This window comes from Lineus longissimus, chromosome 7 (assembly GCF_910592395.1).
Source record: "Lineus longissimus chromosome 7, tnLinLong1.2, whole genome shotgun sequence".
NCBI classification, from domain to species: domain Eukaryota; kingdom Metazoa; phylum Nemertea; class Pilidiophora; order Heteronemertea; family Lineidae; genus Lineus; species Lineus longissimus.
Window position 1 is genome coordinate 17,879,801 of NC_088314.1, and position 16,866 is coordinate 17,896,666.

The window sequence follows — 16,866 nt, forward strand, 5'->3', positions numbered from 1 at the left end:
TCTTAATCTTGTGTATTCAAGCAGGCCTTCCAACTTACCGAGCAGCCTACCCTAGATAAGGTCTTGAAATAGCCAAAATGTGCACTCTAAGTAGAGTTTTAATATATAATATAACATATATATACATATATATATATGATATTAGATTCAAACTTTCCTGAGAAAAGAAACGGTCACCATTCAAATTTTTACAAGATTTCTATTTCTTATATCAACACCACTTAATACAGCCATATCACTCATATAAGTGCTACGTCGCGATGATGACCTGAATCCTGTGAAACAGTGACGTCTTGGAGGCCATGGCATTATCATGAGTGGCGAAGTTCGTTGAGACAAAATTTCATTTCAGTCCTGAATAACAATAAAGTGTTATTTTTCGAATATTTTCCTCGTCTAATTCTGCATATTTTATTTTTCAGAATGAACGCTCTGGATCAGGAGACGTCCGTATGATGTCTGTTACGCCCATAGGTGGCGCCACCTTAATCTCTGGGAAGATATGCAATACATCAGAACATTCTGAGCGGTTTCATAAAAAAACGTTATTCATAATTTCGGATTTATTGTAAAATTTTGTACATAATTATTTTGTTATATTTTGTATATTTCGAACTGTTCAACATGAAATGTTGAATTTTTATTATGGATTTTATTGGGACATATCAGTTTCACGTGGTCATAACATTGTGGTCTGTTTGGTTTAGTGCTGAAGTTTTCAGTGATCTTAGTTTCAATCAGATGTAGGTCGTGTTTAGAAATGTGTTGTTTGTTTTTTGCAACATCCTAAATTGGCAAAGTTTACAAGCTAACCACGTGGTTTTCACCCCTTTAACCTCTTGACTACCGCCTACCGCTAGAGCGGTCGCAATCAAATACACGTGTTTACCGCCTACCGCTAGAGCGGTCGCAATCAAATACACATGTTTACCGCCTACCGCTAGAGCGGTTGCAATCAAATACACGTGTTTACCACCTACCGCTATAGCGGTTGCAATCAAATACACGTCTTTACCGCCTACCACTAGATCGGTCGCAATCAAATACACGTGTTTACCGCTAGAGCGGTCGCAATCAAATGCACGTGTTTACCGCCAACCGCTAGAGCGGTCGCAATCAAATACACGTGTTTACTGCCTACCGTTAGAGCGGCCACAATCAAATACACGTGTTTACCACCAACCGCTTGAGTGGTCGCCATGACCTTTCTGTGTATTGTTTGGTATGACCTGGCTCGGCTCTACTGGTGTATAGTGACGCAGGCATGTTGTCTGCTACCCATAAACTTGAACTAAGTCGTATAGATGGCGCTGTGGTGGCGGCGAAGACGGAGGCTTTGCTAGATGCACGTGGTGGCACAATAATACCAAAAAAGGCCCGGTATGGAACAGTTCAAATGGCCCGGTGGTCAAGAGGTTAACGGGGTACGCCATTCATAGTTACTGTTGAGCCAGGAAAATGGAAATGCAGTTATGCACAATGCTGTTGTGCTGCTTTTATCCAGCAGACAATTTGAAATATTGCCACCTGGAATATATCCAGAAGTCTTGGCTGCAAAGAGATGACTTTGGCCAGGCTGATGAAATTGACCTTACAGTTACGAGGTTGTCAAAATGCTAATTAAGATGGTTGCAAAAGTTGCAATTTCACAAAAAGGTGGAAGATTTTCGGGTTTCCTGTAGGTAAACGTTTGTCCCTTTTGTCACTGAATGATTCTATTGTTCTAGCTATCAAATCATTATAGCAAGAAGGTGTTGTGATAGGCCTAGATCTACTTACTTTCTCAAAATGATACTCTACCTGTATTTGAAACACAGTGAAGGGACTGAAATACTGTAAAACGCAAGGAGCTGTTGCAAAACTTAACCCAGCACGCTTCTTGGATCACCCTGTATCATGTCATGGACTGAATTATCTGTAAAAATTGACGAAAAGTACAGGTATCGTGTTAGTTGCGATATTTTTGCAGTAATTTAGAGTTTTATACTTTTTCAAGGTAAATTTATGTGTGTTGCGAGGGGGGGATTATACTGTATCAGTTTACTCTTAATTTAGGGGAACTTTGAAATAGATTTTGCCCGATTGTTTGGAATATTTTACCTTACATACCATCAATAGAAAACCTATGGATGTATGTTTGTCGCTATTTTGAAAGGGGAATTTATCTTCTTTTGCTCAGGGTTATTATATGTATAAGTTGGACCATAATTCATATCAGCTGAAATTGATTATCTCCTAGGGGGGACATCCATTTAGTATGTGAACTTAAAAGTACTGGCAGGGGGTCGAGAGTTTGAGGTCCATAATTTCACACCCTCTTGGGTGGGTGAGGGGGAGATGAAGTGGTTTATTTCTTTTGAACTGAACAGGAATTTTCTGAAATAACTGCATAGTTACATTTTGACTAAAAAATATCCTATTTGTGTTAACAGGCAATTCGGTATATACTGTATCTGTGGTACCAGTATTGCGAAGTACACTGATATAGCCTAAAGAATGAAATTTGTACAGAAACGTCTAAGTTGCTTTGACTGGTATTCGAACCACTGATCTTTGGATGAACTGATACTGCCTGGCCACGTTTCCCTAAGAACACGTGGTTTGTGGAAACCAGCACACCAATGCGGGCGGGCCGGCAGGGTGGTTTTGACTGTACATACTAATTGGATGCCCCCTAGTGTGACATATGCTTACTATTATTTCTATCGTCATAGTTTTCCATTCCAGTTGATACTGCTGTTTGATTTCATCACAACATATCCCTACACCTCTAATCGGCTTCATCCCGTCCTCATGAGGGGGATGTCAGCCCGTAAAAGTGGTTACTTTATTAGAGTTTTGCACCAATTTGTACGAATTGGGCAATGTCATTTTCACCTGAAAGGACTTTGAGGCAGCGCCACAGTTGGCAGAAACTGGAACTAAATTTGATGTTGATTCAAAGCACTCAAAGTGTATTATCAGAACTATGGTACTGTGTTGAAAAATCATTTCAAAGTAGTGCTATTCTTTATAGACTGTACTCGCATGTATTTGGATCATACTTATCATGCTACATATCAAAGAATGTATTTCTTGGATCACTCTAAAAGACAGTGCCATCTCATCATTTTATGAGAGTACATCTTATAATATTGTTTTTTGCTTCTTCTAAATGATTATTTCTTTTCAACATTCCATCTATTTTTTTGGCCAAGACATATTCTTTCTGAAACATTCCTGTATTTTAAACTTTTCATGTGCATAATAGATTAAATTCTAACATACATTTGTACCATATCCTGTTACAGTCATACGAGTCCTATTATCGCTAGTTACTTCATGACCCCTTTTCAAATGAATATATGGCAGCAGTAGGACTTGACGTCGCAGCACAACGGCAATAGTTTGATGTACGACATTACAAAATGCAGAAATACTATTCACTTGGTAAAAAATTCATAAAACATTCTTGGTGATAAACTATGTCCGAAGGGCTTTAACGATGGCCCTTTTACAGTGTTTTCTGTCCTTTAGTTAAAGGAGGAGTTTAATGGGAGATAATGTTTGGCCAGTACTAATGACAGTTACAGAGTTCCTGCCAGGTGGCATTCTGAACTTCAGAGGTACTCTCTCTGTAGTGGCTTTCCACATACCGATACATGTACACAGAAAGCAATATCAGACAGCGAAGTGGATTCCAAAATTTCACACCTTGGCTGCCCAATGACGTTAATATACATGTGCATGTACATCTTTATTGGGAACCATCTCTTTGAAATGACGTCAACTACCGGTACACAAACTCCATCTGGCAATTCCTGAATAAAATTGAGCTCCTTACTTCAGCATTCTTTGTGTGTTTTCAATCTGAAGATGGTTTATGTTGAGTTGGAGGTGTTTTTCTCCTGGGAGACTTCCTCCTCCAAGATGGGATGAGCATCTGATGTGGTCCTATGGCTGCTGTCTCAACAAGAACACTGAATTACAAAAGTTGTGGCCTAGAATTGTCTCCCAATGTACTCCTCATATAAAATGTGGGGTTGTGATTATTTGAAAGGCTGTACGAAAGATTTACATATTTTGCGCTTTCGAACTTGATCTGATGTTTTGCTGGCCTTCTCTATATTGTGTTTATTGAACATTGGTGCTACGTATCTGTACATTGTGTCTTCATCAGTTCAGTTTATAGGTGAGCTTTCAATATATAACGCATCGTCACATTTATTGCTGTAAATTGCATAGAAATGTGCAGAAAATATGTGGTTTTTACCACAAGATTCCTGGACATTATCATATATGTCTCATACCATTGATAAGACCATTTGATATTTTGCTTGTATATAATGAGAAAAAAATGAATCAAAAACTGCACGAAGCATAATGGATTATTTTTAAATTGTCGAATGAATTTTCCTTTTGCGTGGGGGGAAAGGGGATTTAAAGAGAAGTAGGGGAAAGGTACCATAGTGTAGTTAACACGTTGGTTAAAGGTATCGGTTTGCCTAAGAAAAATATGTGACCCGCTCTACCAAAACTAGGCGCTTGTCGCATCTGAACTTGACAGGTTGATACGGACTTGTTGTTCATTTCCCTATTGTAGACCTTTTGTGAAATGTGACCAAATCAGTTTGTAATAGATTTCACAAAAGGTCTACAATAGGGAAATGAACAACAAGTCCGTATCAACCTGTCAAGTTCAGATGCGACAAGCGCCTAGTTTTGGTAGAGCGAGTCACATATGTGCTTACCTGGAGAGGAAATGATGACACAAAAGAAACAAACAAAAGATGAGTTCATTTTCAGGGGCGTAAGGCCGGTACTTATTATTTTTATCTGATTGTACCCCTCCAGCACTGTCATGGGAGGGCCTTGTGTTGCAAAGGTAAACTAATACCTTTACCCACCGTGGTTAGCTCCTGCCATGGCTATTACCGAAGTATGTCCCTACAAAAAGTGATTGGGATTGAAAAAACTATTATATATTTGTATAAAAGTGGATCAGATAATTTCCGTAATAGTTGGTGTATTTTTAAAGATCAGAGCTTGAGAAATACAAAATTAACATACAAGTTTGGGAAATTTCTGTATGAAGAGTGGGAAGTCGGCCAGAGCCACTTAGCAGGATGTCAATAACCCATTGTCATGATATACATAAAAAACTCGATCTTATCAGAGTCTTCCAAATAAAAGAAAGAAAGACTCTGATCTAATCAACCTTTGCGGAAACATTTTATATTTCTCAAGCTTTAGTAAGTGTCCAAACTCGCATCCATGTAGGCTTCATTCCATATCCGACCGCTTTTTATGTACAGAATTGTAAACTTTGTGAAATTAGTAATTTTATCACTGTTCATACCTATCTACATCTGTATCTTTTATTCTCAAAGAAATTAAAATTGAAGTCATTTGTATAAATTATTAGCTTTGTTGGTCATTTCTCAACTTAACAGGCATGACTGGGCTCCAGATTTATTCCGAGATACTGTACCCGAAAGGTTTCTTTTGACGCATGAACTTGACCCTCAATGTGGACTTGTGATTGTGACAGGACTCGAGAACTTTTGATCTTGACAAGACACCTTTTATGTCAGTATACACCTTTCCGGAAATGGGGTGCTGTGATGTCATAAGGGGAAACTAGGCCTTATGGTGGAGGGACAAAGGAGATAGTCATGGTTGACCAAAACACTTGAATGTCTTTAATGATGGACAGGGGGGAAAAAGTTAGTTCCAATGCAAGCCACCAATTTCGGGAAGCATGTATAGCTCGAGCCTCAAAATAATACAAGGCCCTTTTACCCGAAGATACCTTTTTACCTGAAGATGCTGTTCATACAAAAGGATTCACTCCCTGAAGTTAGTTTGGGAGGTCATCTCAAACAGGAAAGCAATTATTATGAAAGACTGTAGCAATGGAGTGACTGTAAACTATGATGCGTTACTGTCCCAAAAGGGGAGTTTGCCATTGTGGGACTGTGAGCTAGTTTGCCCCTGTGAGAGACTGGTTTGTTATTGGATGTTGTGAGAAATGGATACATTCTGATTGTGGGAGATTGTGTTGATAGACTTCATGATGATGACAGGAATATCCAAAGGGGGGTGGCCAATTGGTACACATTATTAAACAAACAAGATCTCTTTATCGCTACAACCTGATTGCTGCGCGATGAGCAACAAAAAGAACTCTTGTCTGCGGTTAAGCAGGTAAAGTGCTGGGTTTAAGATTGATTGCTGATCTCGGTCTAAGGCATCTGATATCACAAATGCAAACAAGAGATATTTATTGCATGCAATAATTATCGCTTGTTTGCATAGTGCTTTACAGACATCACTGTGGACGTTGGCCTCAGCCAACACCATATAATTATTACTTCAGACGAAAAAAGTCAAGTGCCTTACCCAAGATCACAGCACTTCAGATGTTCGCAACGCCACACGATACAGCGGTGATAAGTGGAACTAAATTGATCGAGCGAAGTTCTGTTTTCCGCTTTTATTGATTAACTGGCAAGTACACTTCATAAAATGCTTTGTTATTGTCAGCAGTTTTACCTACTGAATATAGCGTTCATCATACTTTGACGATAATTCAGTTCGATGTGTAGATTATTGCTAAAAATTGGGTTTCGTTCAACACATGTATTCTTAAAAGAACTGATGAGGTTAGCAGGAGCAAGGCCCTTTGGATAGGCCTTGCATACCATAGGGCAGATGTCATATCGGGTGATGAGTCTTCCAGGATTGGTCCTCAAGAAGCTTGCCATCTCCCTGTTGAGAGCGCGCTTGAAAGGTCCAAAGCATGCCACATCCAGGGGCTGCAATCTGTGTGAGGTGTGAGGAGGCAATACAAACAGAATTATATTTTGAGACTTGGCCCAGTTGATGATCTCAGAGTTAATGTGGCTTTTGTGTCCATCATACAGGAGGATGATGTGCTGCTCTGGGTCGTTCCTGCGGACGATGTACTTCAGGAAATGTTCTGTTATGTACTTTCTAAACACTGTACCATTTGACCAGCCATTATCACTCATAGTAGAGGCTGCTCCAGGCATAGCTCCTTGCATCAGGTCTGCGTTGGCACGTTTTCCGGCAAATACAAAGTACGGGGGCATAGCATTCCCTATTGCATTCCCACATGCAAGAACTGTGGTGATCGCGCCTCGAGTAGATGTGATTGCTGGCAGGCGTTCATTGACAGGGCCAACAATCCGTGGTGGGTTGTGCTCTGTATTCACACCTGTCTCATCGAGGTTGTATATCAATTCAGGCTTGTCCATGAGATTATACTTTTGGAGGATAGCTTTGAGATCATTATAATACTTGTCAATTAGTTCTTTGTTAAAGGCTTTAGCCCTTAACATGCTTAATGATCTTGGTGTCTGTAACTGTAAACTTGGCCATCTTGACATGAAGCCGGAATACCATTTGAAGGACAATGGCTTCTGTGTTGGTGTAGTCTTTACCAATGATAAGAGAAGGTCATTTCCGAGGTGAACGATGTCTTGCCTGGTGTATCCATATCCTCTTCTTGCCATATCTTCAATATGCTCCACCATGGTGCGCTCGACATCAGGGGCAAGGATAGTTGGAGGGCCAGAACGCTTTGTGTCGGGTCTTATTCTCCCTGAAATTGAAGAAAACCATTGATAAGTTAGGATTGATAACAATATGCATTGATAACAAATGGCAATTCATTTCTATATTTAAGTAATTAAACTAGCCTAATGGTGAATAATTTAATAAATATCTGAAAAGAATCTCCATGTCTTAAGCTACTTCTTTACTTACCAGCAACACGGTCCCTTAATGTTGTTTCTGGGACACCAAAGAGTTGAGATGCTTTCCATGGTCCAGCAGCACCAGAAATAACAAAATCATAGGCCTTTTCAAGAGATTCAAGGTCATATCGGCGGTAACCACCAGCCTTCATTGGAGTTTTCTGAAAGAAATCCAGTTGATTTCTTTTAAAGAAGGTAGAAATCACCACATCCCCATAATAATAATTAAATATAACGTACAACAATGTATAAATATAATCATTTTATTGCACTGATCACATAAATATGACATGAAAATTGCAGGAAAATGGAATATAAGCCTTAACAGTATGATAATAATCATTAAATTTTCATCTAGTCTTAAAAGGGTTAACAACACCCTTTATAACATTTCTAATGAGCCACCATACTTTTTGTTACGCGCATGCGCAGTGCGTGCCTCATTATTTATGCGAGCGCTCTTAGCGCCGCACAGTGACGCTCTAACAAACCCTTTCTTATCAGTGATATAAGCGACTGATTGTTGTGTTTCTGTGCAGTGCATGATCCTTGGTATTGACCCAGTGTTTTGAAGGTAATTAGAGAATTGCTTACCTGTTTATGACGCATTTTGGGCGCTTTCTTTGCGGAACGAAATGAAAATCAAAATCAGAAAATTTCTTCTCTGGAAACGAAGTGACGCGCGAGAAAACGGGAAAAAACGGGTTTTCGCGAAATTGGGGATGACTCGAAAATGGGGAGCAGCACCATAAGTGTGTGCATTCATGCATAGAAGAAAACGTTGTAGCTTTATACAGCATGTATCAAAATCGATGCTGTGTCCTGGCTTGTTATATATCAAGATTTTGGAAAGACACATTAGAAGTCGCCTGTAAAATTTGTAATTATTTGGGTGATTTCAAAATGGCCGCACGTATTCTTGCAAACCATATTTAGGGTGATGATGTTGACATTCATTCGTCACTTTCAGATTTTCCAATATGAGTGCCAGAAACGACCGCAAAAGGAAGCGTCCCAAATCGTATTATGTGAAGAGTGCGAAGCAAGCACGCGGTGGTGGCAAGCAGACGCTGACAGTCGGCATAAAAGGCTTTCTGTTGACGTGTAACTTCCGCGAGAAGGACAGCGTGAGGGAGGCATATAATCTGCTGAATCAATATGCGGATGAAATGTATGGACCTGAAGAGGTGAGAATTGCCGCTATAGTATTGTAATGGAGATATGTTATCTGCTGAATCAGTTTGCGGATGAAATGTATGGACCTGAAGAGGTGAGAATTGCCGCTATGATATTGTAATGGAGATATGTTATCTGCTGAATCAGTATGCTGATGAAATGTATTGACCTGAAGAGGTGAGAATTGCCGCTATAATAGTGTAATAGGGATATGTTATCTGCTGAATCAGTAGGGTATGCTGATGAAATGTACGGACAGATCTGAGGGGTGAGCATTGCCGCAATTGTAGTCAGGTGGTAACACTAACTGGCGATTTTGTCATGCTGACTTTCATCGTTATGCGACTCCTTCACAGGTGCAAAAATCCTCCGTAAATTTTGACCTACATGTACAGAATTTCATTCCAAGACCCTTCCAGGCATTGTGAACTTATGTGTTTTATCGTAGGACTTCCTGAAAGAGAAGAAGCATGATGATGAAGGTTCTGAAGAGGAAGAGGAAGACCTTGAAGCTGCCTTGAAGAAGGAGGTCCAGGAGATGAGAGATGTCAAACCAAAAGACAGAAGATTTCAGGTGAGAATTTCTGGGTACTTTCCAAAAGTATATACTGTGGGGCCTCTCTTAGTGGACACCTCTATTAACAGGACATCTTCTCTATCAAGGACAGTGGTTTTGGTCCCTAGTAATGGGTCGTTTCTGTATACTGTGACCTCTGTAATTAGGACATGTCCATACTATGGAAAGCATTTCTTATTCCCAAGGGTGTCCTTTATAGAGAGGTTCTATTTCTTCCTGTGATATGCTGGCTGAGTTTGCCAAGAGAAATCAGGTCAACTTCTCACCAACTTTGCACCCTTTGTGTGTGCAGTGTACACTTTTTGGGGCCAGCCCATGGTACACTGACTTCTAACCTTTAAAACAATTGTAACTTAGACAGAGTCTATAAATTCATTGGCTTTCTTATCTTATTGTCTCTGGATCTATGATGAGGTCTGAAAAATATCTTGAGACAGTGCCTGCCAGCCTTCTTAACAAGATTGTAAGAGGGCACATGGATATCTGGATTCATGAAAGGTGTTGGCATGAAGTCATCTCATCACTTTGAGTTGCAACTATCTATTCACTTTAGGTGCTGTCTCACAATCCACTCACTCAAATGTTGACATTTTAATTTAAAGTGATACTATGATGTGATTTACAACTTTGCGGAAATACGTCCGTTTTTAATTGTTGATCATATTGTAAAGCTCAAATTTTCCATTTTTGATCAGATTTATTATAAAATCGCTGAATGTAAACCACCGCGACCGCGAAAATGTTCATGCTGTGACGTCATCAACGAAAACGGCATCAAAGCGAGCCGCCCGGGCGGGATTAAACCATGAATTTCTAGAAAATGTGCATTTCGATTCGAAAACCTAACCGATTTATGAGAAAGTGCCGTAGTCATTTGTCAAAAACAGCTAAAACATTATGTGGTGAAATTTGACACGAGTTACCCTTTAATTTCATTTCCAGGTTGTCGACACAGGTGCCAAGAATTGTATCTTTGTCAGGACAACAGTCGACGATCCTGGTGAAATGGTCCACAAAATCATGTCGGACGTCTACGAGACGAAAACAAGCAAAGTTCGTCACATTCAGCGCATGTTGCCCATCAGCCACACATGCAAGGCGTACAAAGATGACATCAACGCGTTAATGCCGACGATATTACAGCCTCATTTAGATAAATATCCCGGCGGACGTCCGTCATTCTGTGTTGTGTTTAAAGTTCGGAACAGTAATAGCGTTGGGCGGACGGACGTGTATGAAGTTGTCGGGGACGTAATGATGGATTGTCAGGTTGATACGGTTAATCCGGATCTTGTTGTGATAGTCGAGGTTATTAAGACGGTTTGCTGCATCAGTGTTGTTACGGACTATTTCAAATTTCGGAAGTTTAACATGCATGAGATTGTTCAGAGGACAGTTGATAGAGGTGCAGTGGGTGAAAAGACTGAGAAGGGTGTTGAGGGAAAAGGTGAGGAGAAGGCAGCAGGGGAAGTTGATGTGGGTGCAGGAAAAGTTGGTGTGGGAGCAGACGTTAATGTTGATGTTGGGGATGTGGGTAGTCATGTTCTGGATGGGGAGAATGGGAAAATGGTAGGTGAGGAGCCTGTAAAAGCCGAGGGGGAGGAAGAAAAGATGTCATCCGAGTCGTCAGCAGCAGTTGATGGGGATGAGGAAAAGGGGAAAATATTGGATGGGAATTCTGGAAAAGTTGATGGTTGTGAAGAAAAGGGGAAAATGGTTGATGGGGATTCGGGAACAGTTGATGGGGACATACATGCAGAATAGGTGTCATCCGAGTCACTGGTCGTAGAAAACAACAAGAGGTTTGATGGGGAAACTGCATGACGTGCAGAGTGAAATGATAAAAATGATGGTTTATTTAAAAATAGGGTCTATAGGTAGGAGCTTAGGGGTCCCATGGTATTAACTAAATTCACAATTCGGGTCTTGTACAAGCAAGAGTGTCTATGTGAGATACTAAAGACACCTGTTGGTCACTTGGCAAAACTTCAGCAGGCCTTCCAAGGCTCCTACTTTTACATGTAAGTCTCACTCCGCAGGATTGGGGAAGCAGCAGAATTTTCAAAAGCAGCCACAAGTAGACATGGTTTTTAGGGTCGATGTATTGATCTGTAGTGTATGCTATGTTGTTACTGCCATTGGTGTTCCTTGCTGTACTGAATGGGACATTTGCATTTTGAATGAAATATTTTCATAATGAATCTTTTCTTTGTCTATCTGTATTACACCTCCCTGCTGTCAGGGACTTAATTGTGAAAGACATGGGGGGGCTATGCCTCCTGCAGCACTGGCCGCTTGTTGTGCAACAGGGACTGGACTGGTTGTGAAAGACCGTCCTGCTTCACCAGCCACAGGGTGTGAGAGACCGGGACTGAACCTCCTGCTCCACCAGCGTGGGAGACAGGGGCCAAATTGTGAAAGACATGGGGGGGGGGCTATTCCTCCTGCAGCACTGGCCGCTTGTGAAAGAGGGGACTGGACTACTGGTTGTGAAAGACCGTCCTGCTTCACCAGCCACAGGGTGTGAGAGACAGGGGAACTAGACCTCCTGCTCCACCAGCGTGGGAGACAGGGGCACAAACTGGGAAAGACATGGGGGCTATTCCTCCTCAGACACCAGTCACTCATTGTGAAACTGGAGCCTACACAACTGGTTGTGTAAGACAAGAGCTTGTACCTCCTGCTTCACCAGCCACAGGGTCTGAGAACAGGGGACTTCACCACATACTTCATCAGATACAGATTGTAAGATACGTGTACATGGGACTATTTCTCCTGCTACACCAGTCCCAGGTTGTGAAAGACAGGGGACGAAAAACTGCCAGTCTGCAGGCTGTGATAGACAGGGGACTATACCTCCTGCTACACCAGCCACCGGTTGTGAGCAACAGGAGACCAAGTTGTGAACGTCAGTTGCTCTCCCCCCCTGCTTCACCAGCCGCTAGTTGTGAAAGACCAGGGACTATACATCACACGTTGTAAAATAACAGGGTTTTTACCACTAGCTTCACCATGCACAGGTTGAGACAAACAGAGGACTAAATCTCCTGCTACACTAGCCACAGGTTATAAGAGACCAGGAACAACCTCCAGGTTGGGAGAGACCGACGACTAACAAAGTTGTCGGGGACAGGGGACTCTTCCTCCTGTTACACCATGTACCAGTCATTGGTTGTGAAAGACCAGGGATCATATCCTTCCTGCCTCACCACCTACAGGTTGAGAGAGACAGGGAACCCAAGTTTTGAAGGACTGATGAGCATTCCTTCTGCTACAACAGCCGCAATTTTGGAAATATAGGGGACTATTCGTTCCGCTACACCAGTCGCAATTTGGGAAATAGAGGGGACTATTCCTACTGCTACACCAGTCGTAATGTGGGAAATAGAGGGTACTTTTCCTACTGCTCCACCAGTCGCAATTTGGGAAATAGAGGGGACTATCCCTTCTGCTACACTAGTCGCAATTTGGGAAATAGAGGGGACTATTCCTACTGCTACACCAGTCGTAATTTGGGAAATAGAGGGTACTTTTCCTACTGCTCCACCAGTCGCAATTTGGGAAATAGAGGGGACTATCCCTTCTGCTACACCAGTCGCAATTTGGGAAATAGAGGGGACTATTCCTACTGCTACACCAGTCGCAATTTGGGAAATAGAGGGGATTATTCCTTCTGCTACACCAGTCGCAATTTGGGAAATAGAGGGGACTATTCCTACTGCTACACCAGTCGCAATTTGGGAAATTGAGGGACTATTCCTACTGCTACACCAGTCGCTTGTGAGAGACAATGATCTGAACCTCCTGCAACACCAGCCACAAGGTTGTGGAGACAGGGCTGCTTCACGTGCCATTGGTTGTGGGATCGACAAGGTACTAGCCATGTACACAATGCGTCACCAGCTGCAGGCTGTAAGCTCTAGATAGGCGACAACGTAGTGAAATCGGGGTGTTCCACTTGCTGCAGCAGCCGCAATTTGTGAAGGACCTGGGGGAATATTCCGCCTGCTAAACCAGCCATAGGTTAGAAAAGACAGGGAACTACACCTTCTGATACACCAGCCATTGATTGTGGACGACAGGGGACCAAATTGTGAAGGACAGAGGTTTTTCCTCCTGCTACATCAGCTGCTAGTTGCAAAAGACAAGGGACTACACCACCGGTTGTGAAAGAGCAGGGTTTGTACCACCAGCTTCACCAGGCACAAGTTGTTACACTAGTCACAGGTTTAAAAAGACCAGGGACTATAACCTTACGTCACCAGCTGCAGGTTGTGAGCGACAGGGGAAAAGCTAAGTTCTCAAAGACAGCGGAGACTTCCTCCTTCTGCACCAGTCATTGCAATTGGTTTTGAAAGATTAGACTTCCTGCGTCACCAGCTACATGTGTTGAGAGACAGAAGGCCTAGTTTCGAAGGACACCAATCACGAATTGTGAAAGAGATAGAACTATGTTCCTTCAGCTACACGAGCCGAAATTCGCGAAAGACAAGGAACTATTCCTCCTGCTACACCAGTCCGCAGTCTGTGAAGGACATGGGACTATTCCTCCTGCTACACCAGTCCGCAGAAGGACATGGGACTATTCCTCCTGCTACACCAGTACGTAGTCTGTGTAGGTCATGGGACTATTCCTCCTGCTACACCAGTCCGCAATCAGTGAAGGACATGGGACTATTCCTCTTGCTACACCAGTCCGCAGTCTATGAAGGACATGGGACTATTCCTCCTGCTACACCAGTCCGCAGTCTGTGAAGGACATGGGACTATTCCTCCTGCTACACCAGTCCGCAGTCTGTGAAGGACATGGGACTATTTCTCCTACTACACCAGTTACACTGTTTGTGAACGACAGGGACCAAATTGTGAAACAGAGGGGCTATTCCTCCCGCTACACCAGCCACCGGTTGTGAACGACATGGGACAATAACGCCGGTTGTGAAAGACAAGGGTTTATATAACACCAAAATCACCAGCCACAGGTTGTGAGAGATAGAGGACTTAACCTTCTGCGACACTTCACATAGCCACAGGTTATGGGACACCTGGGATTATGACTTCAGCGTCACAAACTGCGGTTTGGAAAAGATAGGGAACCAATTTGTTTAAGACATGGGACTCTTTCTGCCTTTACACCAGTAACTGGAAAGATAGGGATTGTATACTTCCCACGTCACCAGCTACAGGTTGTGAGAGACAGGGGAGCAAGATATGAAGGACAGGGGTGTATTTCTCCTCCTGCAACATCGGGTTCTGAAAGAGTGTAGCAGGAGGTCTGTGGCTGGTGCCCAGTCTTTCACAACCGGTAGAATAGTCGCTGGTCTTTCACAACCGATGGCTGGTGGAGCAGGAGGAATAGTCCCCCGTCTTTCACAACTTGGTCTCCTGTCGTTCACCACCGGTGTGGCTGGTGTAGTACGAGAAATAGTCCCATGTCTTTCACAGCCTGCGGACTGGTGTAGCAAGAGGAATAGTTCCTTGTCTTTCGCAAATTTCGGCTGGTGTAGCTGGCGGAATATAGTTCCATGGCTTTCACAACGAATGGCTGGTGTTGCAGGAGGAATAGCTCCCATGTCTTTCATAACTTGGTCCTCTGTCTCCCTCTTTGGGGAAGCAGGGATCACAGACTGTAAGCATCATTGGACCGAAGTTGGCAAATGAGCGGCGCGTGGGTCAGTTGCCGCCCCAAGTATACCCTCTGTCGTTCACACATTATGACTGGCCTGGTGTAGGAGGAGAGACACCTATCTTTCACAGCTTGTCTCGCCTGTCTCTCACAACCTGTAGATGGTGCCGCATGATAAACATGTCTAGTACCTTGTCTGTCACAACCAGTGGCACGTGAAGCAGTCCCTGTCTCCACAACCTGCGGCTGGTGTAGTAGGAAGTTAGTTCCCTGTCTATATCACAACATTTGGCGGAACCAGATATGGACCTGAAGGTATAAACCAGTCTTTCACAACCGTTGGTATTGTCCCCTGTCTTTCACCACATGCGGCTGGTGTAGCAGGAGGAATAGTCCCCTAATATGTAAAGTCAAGGACTTAGTGAGCCCCCCTTTAGGTCGGGGGAGCTCCCCCGAACCCCCCTACGAGCATATGTTAAGTGCAAGCTCTAACAACTACAGCTGTTACAATGGGGGGACACCCCCCAAACCCCCCTCCGTCGACATAGGTTTTTACCAGTGCGTTGGGGGGAAGCTCCCCCCAAACCCCCCCGGTGGACAGTCAACTAGCCCTTCTGTGTCATACTGCTGGAGGGGGGGTGCGATGGGACCATCCATATAGTTCCTTCCGACACATTTTTGTTTTGGTAATGTAATACATTGTGATTGTCCTTATTCACGGGAATCGGGCGTTTCCAGTGATATACGACACAAATAGGTTGTCCTCATGCATTCACTTTGGAAACGCATTTTAAAATAGATGTTACGTCCTGTTAATGGGGCACGTCATCATCGCGTACATTTGGGAAAAACTCCCTAACGAGACCGGAGCAGACGGCTGAAAGTAGTTTAATTATTGGCCGCTAGGGTGCAGAATGTCGCTCACCCGAATTTTTCACGCAACTTTTGCTAAATAGAGCTAGTTCTAGTTTGCGATTCATTTTGATACTTCAGATTTGGGCAGAAGACCAATATAACTTAGTCGTCAGTGTGGTTTTAAGCTGGAAAAACGTATTTGTTTTTCTTAAAGTGCCTTTTTTGGACGGGTGTGTGCGATTGTTTTGTTTTTATGTCACGTGACCTCGACCATGTCGACACAAAATTGAAATAAACCACCCTTTTCTGTCATTATTTAGGACGGATATTTCTCTGATAAAAATATTAATATAATTGGCCAATTTCTTAGGCATATGATGTAGCGAATTCCCATGAAGATTTAAATTAATTTCAACCAATTGGATAGCAACCACCACCGGAAGATCGCGGAGAAATCGGTAAACTCAACGGAGTTAATTCAGAAAAATACCAAAAAAAATTGTTTGTAGGATATACAATATTTACTCTCTTTATTTCTCATCAAATCAGTATATACTCCCACACACACGTGTATCTTAAGAGCCCCTCCTAAAGGGGGGCTTATTAATATGTAAAGTCGAGGACTTAGTGAGCCCCCCTTTAGGTCGGGGGAGCTCCCCCGAACCCCCCTACGAGCATATGTTAAGTGCAAGCTCTAACAACTACAGCTGTTACAATGGGGGGACACCCCCAAACCCCCCTCCGTCGACATAGGTTTTTACCAGTGCGTTGGGGGGAAGCTCCCCCCAAACCCCCCCCCCCCGGTGGACAGTCAACTAGCCCTTCTGTGTCATACTGCTGGAGGGGGGGGGGGTGCGATGGGACCATCCATA

General features: G+C 42.9%; 3 protein-coding genes across 5 annotated transcripts in view; 2 read left to right on the forward strand and 1 right to left on the reverse strand.

The window, feature by feature from the left end:
* LOC135491700 (cadherin EGF LAG seven-pass G-type receptor 2-like) overlaps positions 1-5,397 on the forward strand; it is a 67,754-nt gene extending 62,357 nt beyond the window's left edge. For both annotated transcript variants that reach the window (XM_064777723.1, XM_064777722.1), the window contains one exon: positions 423-5,397. Coding sequence is in view for 1 of the 2 variants with exons in the window: in XM_064777722.1 (XP_064633792.1) it covers positions 423-456 (34 nt within the window). In the remaining variant the exon portion in view is untranslated. The remainder of the gene's footprint in view (positions 1-422) is intronic.
* A 1,133-nt stretch (positions 5,398-6,530) lies between these two features.
* LOC135491633 (uncharacterized) lies at positions 6,531-8,484 on the reverse strand. Its single transcript, XM_064777604.1, has 2 exons — positions 7,771-8,484; positions 6,531-7,606 (listed from the first exon to the last, which is right to left on the reverse strand). Exons 1-2 carry the CDS (start codon positions 7,910-7,912, stop codon positions 6,531-6,533), a joined length of 1,218 nt encoding a protein of 405 aa, XP_064633674.1. The 5' UTR covers positions 7,913-8,484.
* Positions 8,485-8,486: 2 nt separating this feature from the next.
* Positions 8,487-11,700, forward strand: LOC135491182 (THUMP domain-containing protein 1-like). 2 transcript variants are annotated; one of them, XM_064776889.1, is made up of 4 exons: positions 8,487-8,512; positions 8,731-8,947; positions 9,385-9,510; positions 10,456-11,700. In XM_064776889.1, exons 2-4 carry the CDS (start codon positions 8,741-8,743, stop codon positions 11,275-11,277), a joined length of 1,155 nt encoding a protein of 384 aa, XP_064632959.1. In that variant the 5' UTR covers positions 8,487-8,512; positions 8,731-8,740; the 3' UTR covers positions 11,278-11,700. The 2 variants fall into 2 exon arrangements, with proteins under 2 accessions (XP_064632959.1, XP_064632960.1); XM_064776890.1 differs by lacking the exons at positions 8,487-8,512; positions 8,731-8,947 and adding an exon at positions 8,969-9,030.
* The last annotated feature ends 5,166 nt before the right edge of the window (positions 11,701-16,866 follow it).

What these genes read in the sequence shown, in the direction of transcription:
- LOC135491633 (XM_064777604.1), bottom strand. Translation starts at nt 7,912, where the DNA reads ATGAAGGCTGGTGGTTACCGCCGATATGACCTTGAATCTCTTGAAAAG. An exon ending in ATTAAGGGACCGTGTTGCTG is followed by an intron (nt 7,607 to 7,770) that starts GTAAGTAAAGAA and finishes CTTCAATTTCAG; the next exon opens with GGAGAATAAGACCCGACACA.
- LOC135491182 (XM_064776889.1), top strand. Translation starts at nt 8,741, where the DNA reads ATGAGTGCCAGAAACGACCGCAAAAGGAAGCGTCCCAAATCGTATTAT. An exon ending in AAATGTATGGACCTGAAGAG is followed by an intron (nt 8,948 to 9,384) that starts GTGAGAATTGCC and finishes GTTTTATCGTAG; the next exon opens with GACTTCCTGAAAGAGAAGAA. An exon ending in CAAAAGACAGAAGATTTCAG is followed by an intron (nt 9,511 to 10,455) that starts GTGAGAATTTCT and finishes TTTCATTTCCAG; the next exon opens with GTTGTCGACACAGGTGCCAA.